This window comes from Python bivittatus, unplaced genomic scaffold (genome assembly GCF_059951505.1).
Source record: "Python bivittatus isolate LINGU-HERP-01145 unplaced genomic scaffold, Pbiv_v1 ctg000020_np1212, whole genome shotgun sequence".
In the NCBI taxonomy this organism is placed as follows: domain Eukaryota; kingdom Metazoa; phylum Chordata; class Lepidosauria; order Squamata; family Pythonidae; genus Python; species Python bivittatus.
In genome coordinates, this window is record NW_028277030.1 from 49515505 (window position 1) to 49537068 (window position 21564).

Consider the following 21564-nt stretch of genomic DNA (forward strand, 5'->3'; position numbering starts at 1 on the left):
TCTTGTGAACTCAATAGAAGGCATTTTAAACTCAAAACAGGATTTCTTCCTTAAAAGTTTTTGAATGCAAAGTATTTTGCACAGCACTACTTTTGATTATGTTTTTTCTGTCCAGAGCCCTAAATATGTGCTGGATGACAACTCTCATCATCCCCAGCTAATATGGAAGATTGAGAAAGTTTTATTACATTATACTAGCAATATGGGATATTGTAGACAAAAAATCAAGGAAGCTGCCATGACACACTTTAAATCTAGAGAGAAAAGATATGGTGGGAAGTATGACTGGCTTCATATTAACAAATTCACAACCTAGTGATTATACATCCTTCTGTAAAAAAAAGTAAATGATGTACAATGTACAGAAATACCTCCTAAGATTCTGGGTGACGTGTCCTCTTTCCCCTCATTATACTTCCTGCATAAATCACAATGGAATCATACTAAGTAAAGTAATTACAGGCTGCAGTTTATACCTAAAATTGATCTAAACTGAAACCATATCAAGTTTTAATTGATATTTCTAACAATGAAAATGAATACTGCTTTTTCTATAAAGCTGCCCTATAATGCTGATTTTAGGAAAACATGTAAGAGGTAAAGTTGCTTTAAACAAAAGAGATACACATTTTACCTGTTAAGCCACACTATCTTCAAGCTCAGATATACCGTATACATACAGTGCATTCGGAAAGTATTCAGACCCCCTTCACTATTTTCAATTTTGTTATGTTGCAACCTGATACTACAATAGTTCAAATTCATTTTTTTTCTCATTAATCTACACTCACTACCTCATAATGACAAAGTGAAAACAGAATTTTAGAAATGTCTGTAAACTTATTAAAAAGGAAAAACTGAAATATCACATTGGCATAAGTATTCAGACCCTTTGCCACAACATCAGGAAATTTAGCTCAGGTGCCTTCCATTTCTCTTGAGCTGAGCTGTTTCTACACCTTGATTGGAGTCCACCTGTGGTAAATTAAATTGATTGGACATGATTTGGAAAGGTACATTCCTCTCTATAGAAGGCCTCACAGCTGACAGTGCATGCTGTACCAGAGCAAAAGCCATGAGGTCAAAGGAACTACTTGCAGAGCTCAGAGACAGGATTATTGCAAGGCACAGATCTGGGGAAGGCTACAAAAAAAGTTCTGCTGCACTGAAGGTTCCCAAGAGCACAGTGGCCTCCATAATTCTCAAATGGAAGAAGTTTGGCGCAACCAAGACTCTTCCAAGAGCTGGTCGCCCGGCCAAACTGAGCAATTGGGGAGAAGAGCCTCAGTAAGAGAGGTGACCAAAAACCCGATGGACACTCTGACTGAGCTCCAGAGATCCTATGTGGGGATGGGACAAAGGTCCAGAAGGACAACCATCACTGCAGCCCTCCACCGATCTGGGCTTTATGGCAGAATGGCTAGACAGAAGCCTCTCCTCAGTGCAAAACACATGAAAGCCCACTTGGAGTTTGCAAAATAGCACCTGAAGGACTCTCAGACTGTGAGGAACAAGATTCTCTGGTCTGATGAAACCAAGATTGAACTGTTTGGCCTCAATTCTAAACGTTATGTCTGGAGGACACCAGGCACTGCTCATCACCTGCCCAATACCATCTCAACAGTGAAGCATGGTGGTGGCAGCATCATGCTGTGGGGGTGTTTTTCAGCAGCAGGGACTGGGAGACTGTCAGGGTTGAGGAAAAGCTGAACGGAGCAAAGGACAGAGATCTCCTCAATGAAAACCTGTTCCACAACGCTCAGGACCTCAGATTGGGCTGAAGGTTCACCTTCCAACATGACAACAATCCTAAGCACACAGCCAAGACAACACAGCAATGGCTTAGGGACAACTCTGTGAATGTCCTAGAGTGGCCCAGCCAGAGCCCTGACTTGAACCCTATTGAACATCTCTGGAGAGACCTGAAAATGGCTGTCCACTGACAGTCCCCATCCAACCTGACTGAGCTTGAGAAGATTTGCAAAGAAGACTGGCAGAAAATCCCCCAATCCAGGTGTGCAAAGCTTGTCGTGTCATACCGAAAAAGACTTGAGGCTGTAATTGCTGCCAAAGGTGCTTCAACAAAGTACCGAGTAAAGGGTCTGAATATTTATGCCAATGTGATATTTCAGTTTTTCCTTTTTAATAAATTTACAGACATTTCTAAAATTCTGTTTTCACTTTGTCAATATGGGGTACTGAGTGTAGATTAATGAGAAAAAAATGAAATTGAACAATTGTAGTATCAGGCTGCAAGATAACAAAATTGAAAATAGTGAAGGGGGTCTGAATACTTTCTGAATGCACTGTATACAGAATAAAAATAACTTATGAGATTTCACCTTCAGTTAACATGTTTCTCAGCTGTTACTTTGATAAGCATGCAACTGCATTCCTATTCCCTCCCCAGGATAAAGACAGTGCTTGAAAAGCTGTAAAACTGAGTTAAATTAATCAACCAAGCTATTTTGTTCTTTCAAATATTTTGACCTTTGAACTGCAATTTTAATTATTATGATTATTTGGACTATTAGCCTTTTTTTTAATGGACGATCAAGTAGTTTCTTTCCAACTGTGTCTTTTGATTTCTGTTCTGAGGTTGGAGGCAAAGTGAATGAATCAAAATCACAGCTCGAAAATATAAATACTGCATTTTAGGGGGGAGAAGTAAAAAATTGTCCTCCCTTATTCATCAAGTCACTCAAACCAAATAGCTGTGTGCAATATGCTTTGTTTGCCATCATTGCAGTTTCCTACTGTCATGGTAGCTATTGTAAGAACTAAATATCTAGCAGTGTTAAATATTTAGAACCTGTGAAGCAGAACTACCCATCACTGAAAGTCATATTTTTTACTAAGTATCTTCTTACATTAAATTTCCTGGCTGCATGCCCCAATGCAGATTTACCCATGATAAATTAAGACAAACCAGTTAAACTTCCTCTGAGGACCAACTTACTTTTTCTTGGGAGTATACCATTTCAGAAAACAGTGACAACAGCTTGAAAACTCCCTTAGATATAAAGCAATCTGTAATATAATAATATGTCAAAAAGAAAGATTCTTACCCTAGCTTCCATCTTGCTTCCTAGCTTTTTTTATTAAACATAAGTATTTTTCATACCATGGCCAATACTTACATTCTGAGAAGGTTTGTTCTCAAGGGGAAATGCTTGTTATGATTAGATTATCTTAATTCACTGTGTTTCATTAATAGTTGTATACATTGTCTATATTCTACTTTAAAATAAAAATTCAAGAAGGGACAAATTACAACCTGTTAACGGCAGAAAATCAGATGTAAATATTAGAAATATTTGTAATAAAGCCTCAACTATATTATATATATATAATATATAATACAATACAATACAATATTATATAAGTTTGCATTAGTTTATCATAGGTGTGAGGGCTTTATTTATTTATTTATTATTAGGCTTTTAGAATAGAATTGTTTATGGCTGATAAAGAAAGGAAAAAGGAAAAAAAATATATTGAATATGGGATGCAAAGCAGGACAAACAACCAAAACAGCTATTTAGAACATCCTAAGTTTTGAAATGCCCTTATAATGTTCCAAAACTCTTTGAAAATTTGGCTGTTTTCCCAGGCCTGTGGGTAGGCTGGTTGTTAAGCTCCTATTAGTTTTTCTTTGGTATGTTGTGTTTGTTTCTTCTGAATGTGCATGATCTTTTTCTTTTTATCATATGTTTATTTATTTTTTAAAGTGGAAGTTACCCAGAGTTGTTTGGAGTCTGGCAGCATTCTAAATGTAATTAACTAAATAAATATTTTACCAGGTGCCTTCCAATCCTGAACCCTAAATTCAGTACGCTACTACAAGTGCCTTACCCATCAGGGACTTATCTAGCACCACTAGAAAAATACCACACTCCAAGACATTATAGCTGAAACCCAAAGAGCTCAAAACTTTTGACTTTTTTTTCCTTCTATCAAAATGAAATCCCATCCTATCTCCCATTTTAGGCTCTACCTAGCATCTAGAAGAGAATGTGTGGTTAATCCAAATTTTGGTACCTTAAACAACACAGACATCTTACATGCTAATTCCACTACCTGTATTCTGGCAATGCTCTATACAAGCGAGGTTATTCTTATTTTAATTCCATATTTCAGCAGCAACTCTGGTTTTAGTACAGCATGTACTAAATTGGGGAACAAGAATGCTAATTTTATGAAACTGTAGGTAATTTATCAGGTTCTGATTAGCTTAAATTTAACATACTCTATTAATACTGACAACATTTCCAGAAGTGGTTTGCCAATGTTTTCTTTCTAGGGCCAAGAAAGAGTGATTGGCTCAAGATCACTCAGCTGGCTTCATGCCTAAGGCAGTACTAGAATTCACAGTTTTCTGGTTTCTAATCTAGTGCCTTAACATATACACCAAGAAAACTGCTGGGACTCGTCCAGGCAGTCGCCAGGAATCAAAACTGACTTGAAGGCACACACAAAAAAAGTAATCACAACAACATACTTAAAACAAGTTCAAGAACATACTATATTAAATTTTAGATCATCATTACCAGTTTCAAGTGTTCTTTTCTCCTTCTGCCAGAAAAGGAAGTTGATGAGCAAGCTTCTGATTCTGGAGTTCCCAGTTTGTAGTTATCTTCCTCCCCTTCTTCATCATCTTCCTCAAAGCACCATTCTGGTAAAGGAGGTGGTGCTGGTGCATCAGCTGCATCACCATAACGACGGAAGAGTTCTTTCAAATAGTCACCTTTGTAGATACCAGGTGGCCTGGCTTGAGCAAAAGTAGCCACAGAAGCTTCGATACTGCAACAAAGTGAAACTATGTGAGTGAACGTAAGCATGAAAAGAAAAATTCAGAAACAGCTCCAAAAATCCAAGATCATGCACCAGTGGGAGAGCCAAGGGGCAGCATAGAATATTCCCAACTGGCTTCCATAAAACTTCACAGCAGGTCTTATTACACTGCAAAATGCTATATAGCAAGGGTTCTTAACCTAGGCTTCCCTGGGGGCTATGAACAGATATCAGGGGGCCCATGAACTCGGAGGGGAAAAAATACTATTTCATTTTCACTAACCTTTAACTGAAGCTTAGCTTTTCATTCAATAATGTATACAAGCACCAAAGTAATTTATGGCCTGCAGACTCCAAAAATGTTTCTTAACTTCAATAAATTTTAGGTATCTAAAATTATTATACCCTAAAAAAGCATATTGTCTTGTTATTGATTTAATGGATTAATAAAGAAGCACCTATTACTAAATTACATATTTGTTATTGTTTTAATATTCTGACATCTATATTTGAGTTTTATTTATTTAATTAATTGGCTGCCCAACTTGAACAATGCATAAACAAATAATTTGTAAACTGCCCAGAATTGCTGGGAGTTGAGCAGCATATACATGTAGTTAATTAGTAAATAAATAATGAGTCTTTGAGCAGCTTACAAGAAATAGTCAAGATAAAAACAATCAGGAAATAAACATCATCATCATCATCATCATCATCATCACCAACACATTTAATTTCATTTGTACAGGTAGTCCTCAGGTTACAATAGCAATTGGATTGGATATTCTGTCACTAAGCAATGCGGCTGTAAAGTGCAACATCATGTAACCCCATCACTTAGTAAAGGCAATTCCAGCACTCACAGTTGCCATCGTAACCTGAGGACCACATGGGTTGTTAAGCAAGGACCTCACGTGATCATGATTTCTGACTTTCTGCTGGCTTCCCCACTGACTTTGCTTGTGGGAAGCCGGCAGGGAACATCAGAAATCACAATCACATGACTGCGGCTTGCTGCAATGTCATAATCATGAGCTGGGCGCCAACACCCAGATCACAATTATGTGACCTCAGGGATACTGCAACTGCTGGAACTCTGAGGACTGGTCATAAGTACCATTTGTTCAGCGCTGTCATAACTTTGAACAGTTTTTTTTAAAAGTTTTTTTATCCCACCTTTATTATTTTTATAAATAACTCAAGGCGGTGAACATACCTAATACTCCTTCCTCCTCCTATTTTCCCAACAACAACCACCCTGTGAGGTGAGTTGGGCTGAGAGACAGTGACTAGCCCAAAGTCACCCAGCTGGCTTCCATGCTTAATGTGGGACTAGAACTCACAGACTCCTGCTTTCTAGCCTGGTGAATGAATGGTCATAACCCAAGAACACCCTGTAATACAATCTATATCTATGTATTTAATTTTATGCATTTAAATACATTTTATCAAGAAAGGGTCCATAAGTTTCACCAGACTCTCAAAGAGGTCTACAGTACAAAGACGTTATAGCATGTCTGTACAAAAATATAAAAAGCTGTATTTCAAAACTTCTCCCAAACTACTACAGAAAGTTAAGGCCTACAAGACTATCACTGAGATCACAGAGCAATTCAGTGATAAGCACAGGTCATTAACTACCACTGACCATGCAGAACAACAGAAACAAAATGACTGTTTCTTCTGTCAAGAGGTAGCTCCCTTTGGCCCTCCCTGACGGCTCACCAGCCAAAGAAACAGGCTACCAGAACATTTTAAGAACTGCTAGCTGGCTGATCTTAGCCGATCTTGAAAAACTAAGCACAAATGAACCAGATTTGAAATTACAGGTGAAACTTGAAAAATTAGAATATCATGCAAATGTTCACTTATGTCAGTAAGGCAACTCAAAAGGTGAAACCAATATATGAGATAGACACATTACATGCAAAGCGAGATATGTCAAGCCTTACTTTGGTATAATTGTGATGATTATGGCATACAGCTCATGAAAACCCCAAATTCACAATCTCAGAAAATTAGAATAGTGTGAAAAGGTTCAATATTCTAGGCTCAAAGTGTCCCACTCTAATCAGCTAATGAATCCATAACACCTGCAAAGGGTTCCTGAGCCTTTAAATGGTCTCTCAGGCTGGTTCAGTAGGAATCACAAGCATGGGAAAGACTGCTGACCTGACAGTTGTGCAGAAAACCATCACTGACACCCTCCATAAGGAGGGAAAGCCCCAAAAGGTAATTGCAAAAGAAGTTGGATGTTCCCAAAGTGCTGTATCAAAGCACATCAATAGAAGGTTATGTGGAAGGGAAAAGTGTGGTAGAAAAAGGTGCACAAGCAGCAGGGATGACCGCAGCCTGGAGAGGATTGTCAGGAAAAGGCCATTCAAAAGTGTTGGGGACTTTCACAAGGAGTGGACTGAGGCTGGAGTTAGTGCATCAAGAGCCACCACACACAGACGGATCCTGGACATGGGCTTCAAATGTCGTATTCCTCTTGTCAAGCCGCTCCTGAACAACAAACAACGTCAGAAGCGTCTTACCTGGGCTACAGAAAAAGAACTGGTCTGTTGCCCAGTGGTCCAAAGTCCTCTTTTCTGATGAGAGCAACTTTTGCATCTCATTTGGGAACCAAGGACCCAGAGTCTGGAGGAAGAATGGAGAGGCACACAATGCACGATGCTTGAAGTCCAGTGTGAAGTTTCCACAGTCTCTGTTGATTTGGGGAGCCATGTCATCTGCTGGTGTTGGTCCACTGTGCTTCATTAAGTCCAGGGTCAACGCAGCCGTCTACCAGGAGATTTTGGAGCACTTCATGCTTCCTTCCGCAGACGAGCTTTATGGGGATGCTGACTTCATTTTCCAGCAGGACTTGGCACCTGCCCACACTGCCAAAAGTACCAAAACCTGGTTCAATGACCATGGGATTACTGTGCTTGATTGGCCAGCAAACTCACCTGACCTGAACCCCATAGAGAATCTATGGGGCATTGCCAAGAGAAAGATGAGGGACATGAGACCGAACAATGCAGCGGAGCTGAAGGCCGCTACTGAAGCATCCTGGTCGTCCATAACACCTCAGCAGTGCCACAGGCTGATAGCATCCATGCCACGCCGCATTGCGGCAGTCATTGCTGCAAAAGGGGCCCAAACCAAGTACTGAGTACATATGCATACTTATACTTTGCAGAGGTCCGATATTGTTCTATTTCCAATCCTTGCGTTATTGATGTCATGTAATATTCTAATTTTATGAGATTGTGAATTTGGGGTTTTCATAATCTGTACGCCATAATCATCACAATTATACCAAAGTAAGGCTTGACATATCTCGCTTTGCATGTAATGCGTCTATCTCATATATTGGTTTCACCTTCTGAGTTGCCTTACTGACATAAATGAACATTTGCACGATATTCTAATTTTTCGAGTTTCACCTGTAGATGGGAGTCAAGAAATCCCTGGGCTGTTGACTAAACCGGGGAAGCAAAAAACAAAAACAAAACAAAAGCCAGAAAGAAAGATATGGCAAACCACTTCTATATCAATGCTGAGAAAACTGTATGAGGTTGCCAGGAGTTAAGCTCAGCTCAAAAGGAGACTTTACTCTCTCAACTGTAAACACAAGACCTCCAAGCTTGCTTTTTCTATCCTCTTTCACAATTCTTTTTTCCTTATCTTTTATACAGATAAACCCGAGAGTAAGACTATCTATGTAGGTCGCTTTGCCAACTCTAAAAGGTCCTTGGGCCACACAGGACTGCACCTCAGGAATTTTTGATAATGTGTCAAGAAAGTATGAAACTATCAAGAGAAACAAAAGTATATTAGGAACTTTGCATGGTTTCAGTCTTAAGTACCTATTTTCTTCAATATGGTACACTTTTGTTGGAGATGGAGAGCAAAATCATAGAAGTAACTGCTAATATATATTTTGTTTCAATCACAAAAGAAACAGCCTTGCACTTTCATGGAATGCAACTGCTTTGGGAGAAAGCAAAGTAGTTACTAAAGAAAATACAATAAGGCTCCAGTGGTTCCTTGAACAGTTTTTGGTATGATGCTCTTTCCTTAAACAAACTATAAAACCTATTTCAGCATTATGCATTTATAACTCTTCTTCATCCACATGCTTAAGAAATAAATGCTGATAGACTATTCTACAGGGAATGTATTCTCACAAAAGCAAATAAATTATAAATGTCTACTTGAAAGAACACTGTAACAAAGGAGACTTTTTTAAAATGTGGCTCTGTTGAACTATTATCTTGAAGAAATTCTCCCCCAGATTCTACCCTCCCCACCATTTTTAGAAAATACTTTAAACCTGCTACACTGTCAGCACCTTTGCCTTGTACAGGTGAGCAGAGAAGAACAAGAAGAATTGCAGTTATTTATTTATTCACTTAATTACCATATCTTGCATGCTATTCAGTTCAAAATGGCTCCAACCAGCTTACATAAAGGAACAAAAATGTAAAATAAAATCATAACAATCTAAATACCAAACTACCCCTAACTAGTCCATGTAACAAAGTTATGTCAATCTTAACTTCATTGTTCCCAAATGCTTTCCTGAAGAGACATGTTTCAAAGTTCTTCTGAAACCCAACAAAGAGGGGTAAGATGTTCCACATCGCTTTATTTATGTATTTATGTATTTATTTATTATTTATATTTGTTATGGCTGCCTACTCCAGCAGACTCTGGGCAGCTTATAAAATTCAAAAGACAATAAAAACAGTCCAGGCTAAATAGCCATGACAGTAACAAGAAACCACAACAGGAACCCCATAAACACATTAACCCCAGGACTGGGACCAGAGCCAAGTCTGAAGGGCTTCCCAGAACCCCAGGAGAGCACTGTCCATATCTCTGGGGGGGATGCTATTCCAGAGGGTGGGGGCTATGACAGAGAAGGCCCACTTCCTCAGCCCCACAAGATGGCAATGTTTAATAGAGGGAAGCTGGTATGCACCCACTCTGCCAGAACTTATCAGAGAGGCAGAAACAACTGGAGATAGGTGATCCCTCAGATATCTAGGCCCTATGCCATGAAGGGCTTTAACAGCACCTTGAATTGCACCTGGAAGCTGACTGGCAACCAGTGCAGCTCATGTAGCATCAGTGACACATGAGCATAATGAAAAACACACGTTACTGCTTGCACCACTGCATTTTGAACTACAGTGGTACCTTGGGTTACAAACGCCTCTGCTTACGAACTTTTCGGGTTGCGACCAGCTCCGGCTGCAAAAATTTACCTCGGTTTGTGAACTCCGCCTCGGGGTATGAACCGGATCCGCGGCCATTTTCCGCCGTGACACGTGGTCCGCGGCCATTTTTCCGCCCGTGCCACATGGTCCGCGGCCATTTTCTGCCCGTGCCACGTGGTCCGCGGCCATTTTTCCGCCTGTGCCACGTGGTCCGCAGCCGTTTTTCCGCCCTGCTGCGCGGTCCACGGCCGTTTTTCCGCCCTGCCGCGTTGTCCGCGGCCGTTTTTCCGCCCTGCCGCGTGGTCCGCAGCCGTTTTTCCGCCCTTGACGCATGGTCTGCGGACGCCAGAACGGATTAACGGTAATTACATTGAACCTTATGGGAAAATATGCTTCGGGTTGCGAACAAATCGGGTTGCGACCAGAGTCACGGAACGGATTAAATTCGTAACCCAAGGTACCACTGTAGCTGTACCTTCTGAATGCTCTTCAAGGGCAGCCCCATGTAGAACACATTGCAATAATCCTGTGGTAGGTGACCAGTTAGTGTAATAGAAGGACTATGGGGTCTATCTCAGAGAAGGGATCCTTAATAACCCTTCTCTCCCAGCTCTTACTAGATGAGCAGATTCAGAGAGCTGTCTAACATGGTTTCTCTTCCTGAAACATACATAAAACTTTATTAGTGAGATAACCTCAGATGGGTCAGCAGCCAAGAGTAGCAATTAATAAAGAACACAAATAAGGGGAGCAATTAGAAGTAACTAAATACATAGATAAAATTATGCTAAAATTGCAGTTTGCCAACAGTGTAAGACTTGGATCCAAGTTAAAAAAGCAGCATGAATGTTGCCAATACGATCTTCCTAGTTGATGGTAAGGCAACATCAATAAAAAAGACAGGGATTTGGAGTCTACCATGGGCCTGTTCTGTGGTGTGGTGTGTGAGTGTAGCCATCTCGCTGACCTCCCGCCCTCAAATTAGGCTGGACACTAGCACACAGCCTCCCAAGATCCCTTATGAAGAAAGTGGCCAAAAAAGGGGGAGGGGGAATGCAGACCACACCTATCATATGAGGTAACAACCAGTTATGCAGGCAGAGCTGCATTTGTTAGAAACTTTATATCAGCCTCTAAGAGCTGAAACAATTGGAGTGATCAAGTTATTTGTTATTATCAATTGTGAATGAGGTTATTGCTCATTTTTTGGAGCATGAGGGGAGTTATGTGTGGTGGGTTTTTGTGTTTTAATCTTGTAAGCTGCCCAGAGTCACTTCTGTAAGATGGGCGGCTAGAGGTAGTCTTCACTTAACAACAGTAATTGGGACCAGAATTTCCATCGCTAAGTGATGCAGTTGTAAAGCGCAATGTCACATGACCGCATTGCTTAGCAATGGCAATCCTGGCAGTCCCCTTTGCCATCATTAAATGAAAATCACAGGTCGTTAAGTAAGTACCTCACCTGACTGCAACTTGCAATTTCCTGCTGGCTTCCCACAAGCAAAGTCAACTGGAAGTTGCAAGTCCTGGGCAGCTCGCAAGCAGGCCAGAGGGCAGGTGAGTAGTATAGACTGAGGTAGGGGGGTGCTGCAGTGAGTGTATGCAGGCAGGGGAGGGGAGGGGGTGCTGCAGTGCGAGCATGCATTACGGACATAAACACATTAACCCCAGTACTGGGACCAGAGCCAAGTCCCAGTAGCAGGGTTCCTCAGGACAAAAAGCAGCAGGAGTGACTTGCAACCTTCCCTGCCAGCTTCCCCATTGACTTTACTTGTAGGAAGCCAGCAGGGAAGGTTGCAAATGGAAATCACGTGACCACAAGATGCTGCAACCCCCATAAGTGTGAGCCAGTTGCCAAGCACCTGGATATCAATCATGTGACCACAGGGGTGGTGTGACGACCAGAACTTTGAGGACCAGTTGTAAGTACCACTCATTTAGCACTGGTGCAACTTCAAACATTTGTCATTAACCAAGGACTATCTGTATATAAATCATATAAATACATACATAAATACACAAATAGTTAGCAAGTGGGACAGAACTGGAATTTGGGTTCCATTCTCCCCAGTAGATTTTTAAAACATTTAGAAGCGTATTTATTATTTATTTATTATAAATAATAACCACTCACAAATTCTGCATTACTGACATCAATAAATAGCTTAAAGCAATAAATGAAAGCCCAATAATACAATGCAATTAAAATGGCACCACATAACACTTCAAGCCCCAAATGCTCACTGGAAAAAACAGGCGAGTTTCATTATTTTCCAAGAAGCTAAAAGCGTGGCTGCCATTTGGATCTCAGGGGACAGACTGTTCCAGAGGGATGCAGTGACCAGTGAGAAAGCCTGCTTCCAAGTTTGCAATCCCCTCACATCCCAAAGGGATCCACAGCAATAGGCAGTTTCCATTGGGAAGAGACAGACCCATAGGTAGCCTGTGCAGAACACTAATTACCCTGTCTTAAAAGGTTAAGTGAATACCTAGTCTTTTGTTTGCCACTGAATGCTATGGCAGAAACCATGTTTCAAAAGCAAATTACCAGCATTAAATTCTGCAGCAGCTAACTTCAAAAAGCACTGAGATAACATATAAAGCATAAACTGTATAAAGTAATAGAATTCCACTGACAGCTAATTATAATTATAATAGTTACAATTACCACCATTCTAAAATAGCTGAAATGCATTAGTCAATGTTGAAATACCATTGGCATTCAAGATTTAGATTTAAGATAATCAGAATAAAAATAAAAAGAATTAAGGTGTAGAAAACTAGGTGTTTTTGAGTGAAACATGTCCAACTTGAAGCATTTTACCATAACTATAAATACAATACTTAAAATGATAGATTTTTGGATTAAGCCAGCCTATATTCACTAAATTGTATCAATGTGATTTAGCATACAGAAAGTGAATTAAGAATAGGCTGAGAAACTTCAGAATATTAGGAAAGCACACTGAAATCATGAACTGAGGAAGTTTTAGAATAGCATGATTTGGTGGTGTTAAACATAATTGTTAGCCAACATAATTCCCTCAACTGATTTAGAGGAATTATCAAAACCTGTGGTCCCATAAGATGAAAAATAAACTGTAAATGTAAAGAAATGTTACCATAGGAAGTCACGTATGCTTTTTAACAATTTTAGTGAGATAAATTACTTTTTACATCCATCTGAGAGAAAGCATACTTAATATAGAATGAAAATAAAAATAAAGCCAGTGTTCAATGTTACTAGAAAAAAAATAGTATATTCTCTAAAGTTTAGATACCCACATGCTTTTATATGAACAGTATTTTATAAATCAGTTTTCAGAACCTAAAAGGAATGTCTAGATGCAGAAAAACTGCATTTATTGTTTTAAGGTTCTAATGGAGAGCATTAGAAACGTGACATTAAAATCTGGCAGTGTATAAATAATGTAACTAAAATTTATAAAGACAAATACAGAAAAACAGTTTTCTGATAAAGAGAAGCATCTCCCCTTAGTGGCATAACAGACATATCCATAGCTAAATGATAAAACTAGAAAACTGTAATTATAAAATCCACTGAAATACTTACCAAAGCAAAGCAACAGGATATTCCATGTACCTCTGAGCACTTAAAATCATAACAGAATATTAGGCAGAAAGGATGTACAGGTGAAACTCGAAAAATTAGAATATCATGTAAATGTTCACTTATGTCAGTAAGGCAACTCAAAAGGTGAAACCAATATATGAGATAGACACATTACATGCAAAGCGAGATATGTCAAGCCTTACTTTGGTATAATTGTGATGATTATGGCATACAGCTCATGAAAACCCCAAATTCACAATCTCAGAAAATTAGAATAGTGTGAAAAGGTTCAATATTCTAGGCTCAAAGTGTCCCACTCTAATCAGCTAATGAATCCATAACACCTGCAAAGGGTTCCTGAGCCTTTAAATGGTCTCTCAGGCTGGTTCAGTAGGAATCACAAGCATGGGAAAGACTGCTGACCTGACAGTTGTGCAGAAAACCATCACTGACACCCTCCATAAGGAGGGAAAGCCCCAAAAGGTAATTGCAAAAGAAGTTGGATGTTCCCAAAGTGCTGTATCAAAGCACATCAATAGAAGGTTATGTGGAAGGGAAAAGTGTGGTAGAAAAAGGTGCACAAGCAGCAGGGATGACCGCAGCCTGGAGAGGATTGTCAGGAAAAGGCCATTCAAAAGTGTTGGGGACTTTCACAAGGAGTGGACTGAGGCTGGAGTTAGTGCATCAAGAGCCACCACACACAGACGGATCCTGGACATGGGCTTCAAATGTCGTATTCCTCTTGTCAAGCCGCTCCTGAACAAACCTTTTGAGTATCCTTACTGACATAAATGAACATTTGCACGATATTCTAATTTTTCAAGTTTCACCTGTAGTACAGTAAAATGATGAGTTCCACAGAACCCAAACACACAGAAATTATGCCTGCTGAAGAGCCTAAAAGAATGGGCAGGATGTCACTTTCCTGTTTTCTGCCAAAGACAGGATCCCCCCGCAACTTTGCATCCAAATTAAAGAAGATAGATCACCATTTTCAGCAACAAACAATGATATTTCTTTCCCCATTTTTTTTTGAGAATGCCAAAAAAGGGAGAGAATGTACTTGGATATAAACTGTAGTATTATAGGAGCTACTGTAAAATATTATTAATACGTGTATAGACACAACTGAATTGTGAAAAGCGTGGGAACATAAAAAAGAATTAGCTACTGCTGGTATATAGAATTCAACATTTTCATTATTGGAGGAAAGCAATATAAGCTCTTCAAGAACTTTCCAATTCACCTGAGCATTTGACAAAGAAACTGTATTACTAAAATCCTAACTTTTCCTGGATATAATCTTCAAGTTAACTGAACAGAATGTAAAAAAAAAAATCTCAATAATCTTGAAATTTTAAACCATAAAAAAGCACCACAAATAAACACTATTTCAGTGTATATAACTGTGTATCCAAGCCACACTGCTAATTGCACATATCATCATCTCAAGATGATTTTTTTTAAAAAAAAGTAGATACAAATACTGATTCAAATCCAGTATTTTCAAATCTCTGACCTTTATCATATATAGAGCATAGATTGTGTTTAGCTTTCTGAATGAAACAGGGTTAGTCCTGAGTACATATGGTATAAGATTACCCTTTTTAAAAAAAAACAGTCACCCTGGAATAGCCAATCTGATCAGTGGAGATTCTATTAATACCAGCTATGAACATTCTTTAGAAGAGATGGTTTTCAAGCACATGATGCCATAATAAACATCTCTCTTTGCATCTTTAAAACAGCCACATCTTTTTTCATGCTCATGATGTAGCTCTGAAAGCACATGCACGTGCATAACTGTCCTTGCTTCCTCCTTCAATTGCCATGCAGCCACTACTAAAACAGTCTCCCATCTTTTTCATGTAATGTCAATTTTCACCCTTCCTTTCCCCTATTGTATGCCTGCCAATTTAGTATTATGCTTCAAATTTCTGATGAAATAGTCTCCAGTCCATTATGCCAAAATAAGCATATTAATATTTAATGTGCCACAAGAAGCAGCTGCACAGGCCCAGAAAAAGATCTGGCTGATTTAATGATTCAAAGAAAAGTACTTCTTACACACTCCCACACATTGCAATGCACTTCTTTGAAAGGATTTTCACAGCCCAGCTCTGTATTCATATCACTAGGAGTGCTATGCAAAGCTTTGAAGGAAAGTTTCACTTTGGTCAAAGCATGCTTTCCTCAGCAAAGGAAAATGGAACCATTTCTAAGGCGTGGAAAGGTCCCTTTGCTCAAGCGTGCTCAGAACCCACTTTTTTTTAGAAGCAAGGCAGAAAGACAAGGGAATCCAACCAATACCATTTAAAGCTCTTATATTAAACACAACAGGTTCTCTTTAAAATAATTTTTAAAATCTCTGGAAAGTTGAGTTGTAATTTCAGTTTGATAAATCTTACTGGGGCTCTCTGTGATATACAATTCCTTTTAAACTTAGTTCAGGAAATCATCAAGAAATGGCATGAAAAACTCCATAGGTGGCATTACACTTCACTAAAATTACATTATATAAATGGTACATTTCCTAGACTGCACTGGTGGGGATTGCAAGCAAATTGGTACATATTAGCATTTTTGGATGGTAATGCCAACTATTCACCTCTTCAGGTCAAAAGTTTTTGAATCAGGAATGTGAGCCAGTAATCTTTTATAATGAATCCTGTTGTTAGGTTATTATTTATATTTCCTAGCATGTCCATTTTTGCAACATTAAAAAAAATGATTTAATGCCTATTGTTTATTAGCAAGTTATCACAAAACACTGGAAAACTAAGTTCATTCCATTGAACCAATGGTATTTAAAAGTGTTAGAAACTGCTTTAATAAAATAATACATCAATTTTGAAAAACCATACAACGAAAGTTTCATTTATTCAAATTTACTCACCATTTATGAGTTATACTAATATATTTTCTAATAAATTACCTTTGTATACTTTTTACAGATATGAAAAATGTTTGCATTTCTTCTTAAAATCATTTCTATATAATTGTTTTAATGTCTGTTTTACTTTTTTTTTACTTTTTTTAAAAGTTTTTGTCTTGCTGTTTTGCTTACTTAATAAAAAACAAAGAAGAAACAATATAGTGTTCATAAAGTTCCAAAAAGTTGCAAAACATTATTTTCTAAAATCTATGGGACATGTTCGATTGGGCCAAAGTTCAAATCATGGGAGAAAGCAAAATTATTGTATTAAATTTTCATTTATACAGAATGAAATGAACAGGTCTGAACCTATTCAACTCTACACCTGGACTTTTATGAATTTCATAGCTGACCTATCTCTCCAGAACTCTGGTAGGCAACAAAGGGTAGCATCTAAGCCCTCACCAGAAAAGAGGGGAAAATGTTACATGTGTAAAACTGCAGATTGGGGTGAAGAGAAAGCAGAAACATTTATTTTTTTATAGGTCTGCTCTTCTATTAAACATTGATTGCTCTAACTGTAGCATCTCTAGAATGGGAAAAGAACTTAGTATTTAAAAGCTTTAATTTTATCACTTGTTCATTACATTGTTACCCTAAGCAGCTATATGACAATGTTTATGAACAGCATGGCACAATGACTGACTTATTTGATTTTGGAGGGCTGTTAATCCCTTATACTTCTATGATGCCTAAATCCTTGAAAATTAGTTTCACCATATTCAAGAATGGGCACCATAATTCTTTATCTACATCTCTTCCTTTTTTCTGCAGAGAACCATCTCAACCTATCTGTCTAAATGTTGGCAGTGATATTTGTCACCATTAGGACTATAGCTGCTATAATTTTCATTACATTAAGTCCCAAAGAAATAAATTAACCTTAAAAAATACAGATTTTAAGGAGTACTATACAAATAACTTTCCTGCTTTCTGTGAAAGCTCATATGCTTCAATCCTAGCTGTGTGGAAACCTCACTTTTTACAGTACGCCAAGGGGATAGCCTTGAGGGACCGGAGGAAGAGCAGAAGTAGACCAGAATGGGAAACCAAAGTCATGCATGCCAATATTACTTTTATTATAAATATATTATAACAGAATCTAGCAAGTCTGAATGAGCTCCTCCCCTCCCTCCCTTTATCTTTGTGAGAACGAGGGAGGGTCTTGTCTGTGATGTTTTCTCCAGATACAGTTCTGCCCTGGACTCAGGTTTCTTTTATCTGACCACTGTCTTCCTAGAGGCTCTTCCTCCTGGGGCTCAAGGCTATTCCTTCAGCCCACTACACTGTTCCAGAGCTGACCCATGTCCAGAAGACTGCAAATTACTTCCTGCTCTGGAAGATTTCCAAAACCTACCAAATTACTTCCAAAATAACTAGACTATAACAATCTGAAAGAAACATGGAACATTCCAGAGTGTTCCAACCTTGGAGAGTCAGTTTGACATATTCTTATTCATTACCTCATAAGTTAAATTTATCAGAAAATTTCATCACAGTTGCCAAGAAACAAACAAAAAAAACCCATTAATTGTAAGCCACCATAAGTCTGATTGAGTTTGACAGCACACAAATTTAATAATAACAGCAATGATAATGGTAGACTAGGGAGAAAGGAGCATTATTTTTCCAAATCTCTCCTGAAACAGATATCAAGTCAAACTTAATTACCTTCAAAACACCTGAAAGGTGTCAGGCTTTTTCTAAAGGTCCAGGTCAGTCTTGAATTAAATTAATCTAAACATTATTACTTTCTATCTGGCAATAATAAAATCCATCAATGAATGTTCATTCATTGATGACATATTGGAAAGTTGGCAGATACTATATAGCACAAAATATTATGAACAGCCACTTTAATTTTGTATACTTATACTAGCAAGACATAGTAAAAATGGTCCATAATTAACAGCATCCACAATATATGTAAAATAATACAGTTATGCCATTATTGCTATAATATTGCCAAAAAGTATTATCCTTTTTTAAAAAAAAAATTACCTCCAATCCAACTTTTCAACCAGAAAGGCACAGATAAGAAAACCAGTACGATTGAAACCATGCGTACAGTGAACACCTAGAAAGCAAAATTGAAGAAAAGATATAATTGCAATTACCAAGACCATTTAAAAGCATCAGGAATGTTCACCTCCCTTACAAGGGAATGAGTCATCAGTTATCATGTTACAAATCACTCTTTTCCCATACCATCTAGTTCTTCCTTCCCTGCAGGAGGAAATCAGAGCGTGAACAGGTCTGACTACATAAGTGGTTCCCCAATGAAGCAGACACCTCAGTTCTTTGCTTTCCACAGTCAGAACTAGGGATTAAGAGCAACCTATCAATATGGAAGGCATTTCTCCAAACATTTTTCAAGCATCACCCTCCAGCTCTAAAGTGTCAGCAAGTATCACACAATTTCAATTGCTTCCAGCACATGGGGAAAAAAATATACTGAATGGTCCTGGATATAGTTTAAGAATATTTCTATCAGAATTGAAAAATATTTTTTCTTCCTTTTATTTTGCATATACATGTTTTGGTGGGAGAGCCAAGACAATAGTCTACTTCTTCAGTACAAAACAATATACCTGCTCAGTTGTCAGATTCCTTTGAATGACTGCACACTTCTCTGAACAAATTCCTGACAAAGCCACATAGCTAATAATCCATTCATACCAAAAGCCTGCATAAAAATAACTTAGTATCAATGGCTTTAACTATCCATTGGAATAAATTTAGGATTGAAACCAGGAAAGGAAAAAAATGAACTTATTTACTTGCAATTAAATACATACAAAGATATTTCATTTAGCATCATCACATGAGTGGACAACCTCTCCAGTTTCTGTTAAACTAAGGTAGTAGGTACCCTATACTTTCTGGTTCTCATCCACCACCACCACCCCTTCTTTCTCATTAGCACCTGGAGAAGATTCTTTCCTGGCACAGTAGCTTCTTCTTGGGTAGACTGCCTTTATCTTTTTAGAAGTGAGTGTTCCACCACCCAGCTTAAACAGGAAATCCCCTTTACCATTTATAGTTTACAGTCAGATTTTATGACCAAACCTGATTGCTAGGCCTTCCTGATGCATGCCACTTAAGAGACTAGCCTTCAACAAGCTGTTTAGCCCAATTTACAACAAGGGGAAAAATGCTACTGTCACAATGTAAGGCAAAAGAAATAATTTCTTCATTCAACACTTAACTTACAATACTCACAATAGGTGAAATCTGCTGCCTATATAGCACCAAAAGAGCATCAGACAGATTATGGGAGGAAAGTATATTCAGCAGCTATTCCAGGTTCAAAGCAGCAGATGCTTGCATCTCAACATCAGTTGCTGAAATGAGGGCTATTGCTTCACGTAAGTCTTATGGGATTGCCAGAATCACCTAACCAGCTACTGTTGAGGACCACATTTCTGGAATAGATGGGCCTCAGAACTCTCCTACTCTCACAGGATTTTTCAGTCATAGCTTGCATTTCAATATAGCTTAAAACTGATTGCACATCAGCAATCAGTAACTGTTGTAAGAAAATTCTAAAGACTGCATTCAATTAAAACAATGCACCAGTAGTGCTAAAAAAAAAATCCAAAACACACACCTGCCTTATTTCTGTGGTAATATCGCCATCTAGTGGCCAGGAAAAAACCTCCTGCTCACGTGTGTTAGTTAAAATTCAAATAAGGCTGTCAGACAGTGATGTGTTCGATGGGCGGCATACAAATTTGAAAAATGAATGAATGAATGAATGAATGAATGAATGAATGAATGAATGAATGAATGAATAAATATCTGTTGCAATTATTCTGGACAGCAACTCATTAGAGTAAATAAGTTTGTTTAGGAGCACTGTCTTTCATGGTTTTTATGTTTCAATATTGGAGTAATTAAGACTTTACCTACAGTTGGTCTTTCTAAACTTACTGCCTTTACTTTGTTCAGTGTCATATAGACTGACTTAAATATGACTTAAACTCTTATGAAACCTTTAATGTCAATACGTTAATCCAATTCATTGAGTTTTTCTCATTTTTACAAAGAGAGTCATTTTATTCTATGAAAGTAAGTGAAAGACCACTATTCAGGAAACACACTTCAAGAGAAGCAAACCAAAGCTTATATGGCTCCAGCAAAGTCAAGTGCATATAGCAAAAGAAGTAAGGCAAGATGGTATTACAGTTATTATGCAGTCCTCCATCAATTTTTTTTAGCTATGTGGAGAAGTGTAACAGTTTTCTCTTTAGCAATCTACTAGATAATTAATAAGTTTAAAAAACTTAACATCCAAGAAGCACAGGAATATAACTTGATACTGATCATTTTATGCTGGATAAAAGCACAGTATGTTCCCTATGCTAACAGATCAATTTCTCCTACTAAATATCATGTAGCTGAAAATTCTCACATATCAAAAAACAGGTATTAAAACAGGTATTAAAGCGCAAATTCACAGAATGCAATTGTCGACTTATGTGGTCAGAACTTCCATCAATGATGTTATTTATCCACTACTGTTGTTGAAAGATAAAATTACAAAACTACATCCATTCTTTTCGATACCCAGGTATTTTCTTTAATATAAAGACCCTGGGGACAGATCTATAAAATTGTGTGAATATATCTGTCAGTGTCCTTCCAAATTCCAAAACGCTAACATAGGTTCAAAAGTCCGTAAATCTGGATTCAGGCTTCTTGCCTTGTATCAATTTGGAATCTCCCAAAATCTGTTTGAAGTAGCTCAGTTCAATTTAGCATGGAATTGATTATGTGCCATCAAGTTGGTGTTGACTCTTAGCAATCACATATAGACCTTCTCAGGATGATCTGTTCCCAACCTGGCCCTTCAGATCTTCCAACATGCATCCAGTGCCACTATAATTGAATCCATCTACTTTGCTGTTGGTTATCATCTTCTCTTTCTTTTCTTCCCCCTCTCACAGCATTACAGACTTCTCAAGACAGTTAGGCCTTCACATAATGCGTCCAAAATCTGGTAATTTGAGCCTGGTGATTTGTGCTTCAAATGAGAGCATTGGACTGAT

At 38.2% G+C, this 21564-nt stretch overlaps 1 protein-coding gene across 2 annotated transcripts in view; it reads right to left on the minus strand.

Moving 5' to 3' along the window:
• The window catches only part of RNGTT (RNA guanylyltransferase and 5'-phosphatase), a 132426-nt gene that overhangs the window by 103248 nt on the left and 7614 nt on the right, over window positions 1-21564 (minus strand). For both annotated transcript variants that reach the window (XM_088138398.1, XM_007421783.4), the window contains exons 5-6: window positions 18515-18590; window positions 4551-4803 (exon numbers count right to left, since the gene is read on the minus strand). In XM_088138398.1, coding sequence (XP_087994524.1) covers window positions 4551-4803; window positions 18515-18590 — 329 coding nt within the window. The remainder of the gene's footprint in view (window positions 1-4550; window positions 4804-18514; window positions 18591-21564) is intronic.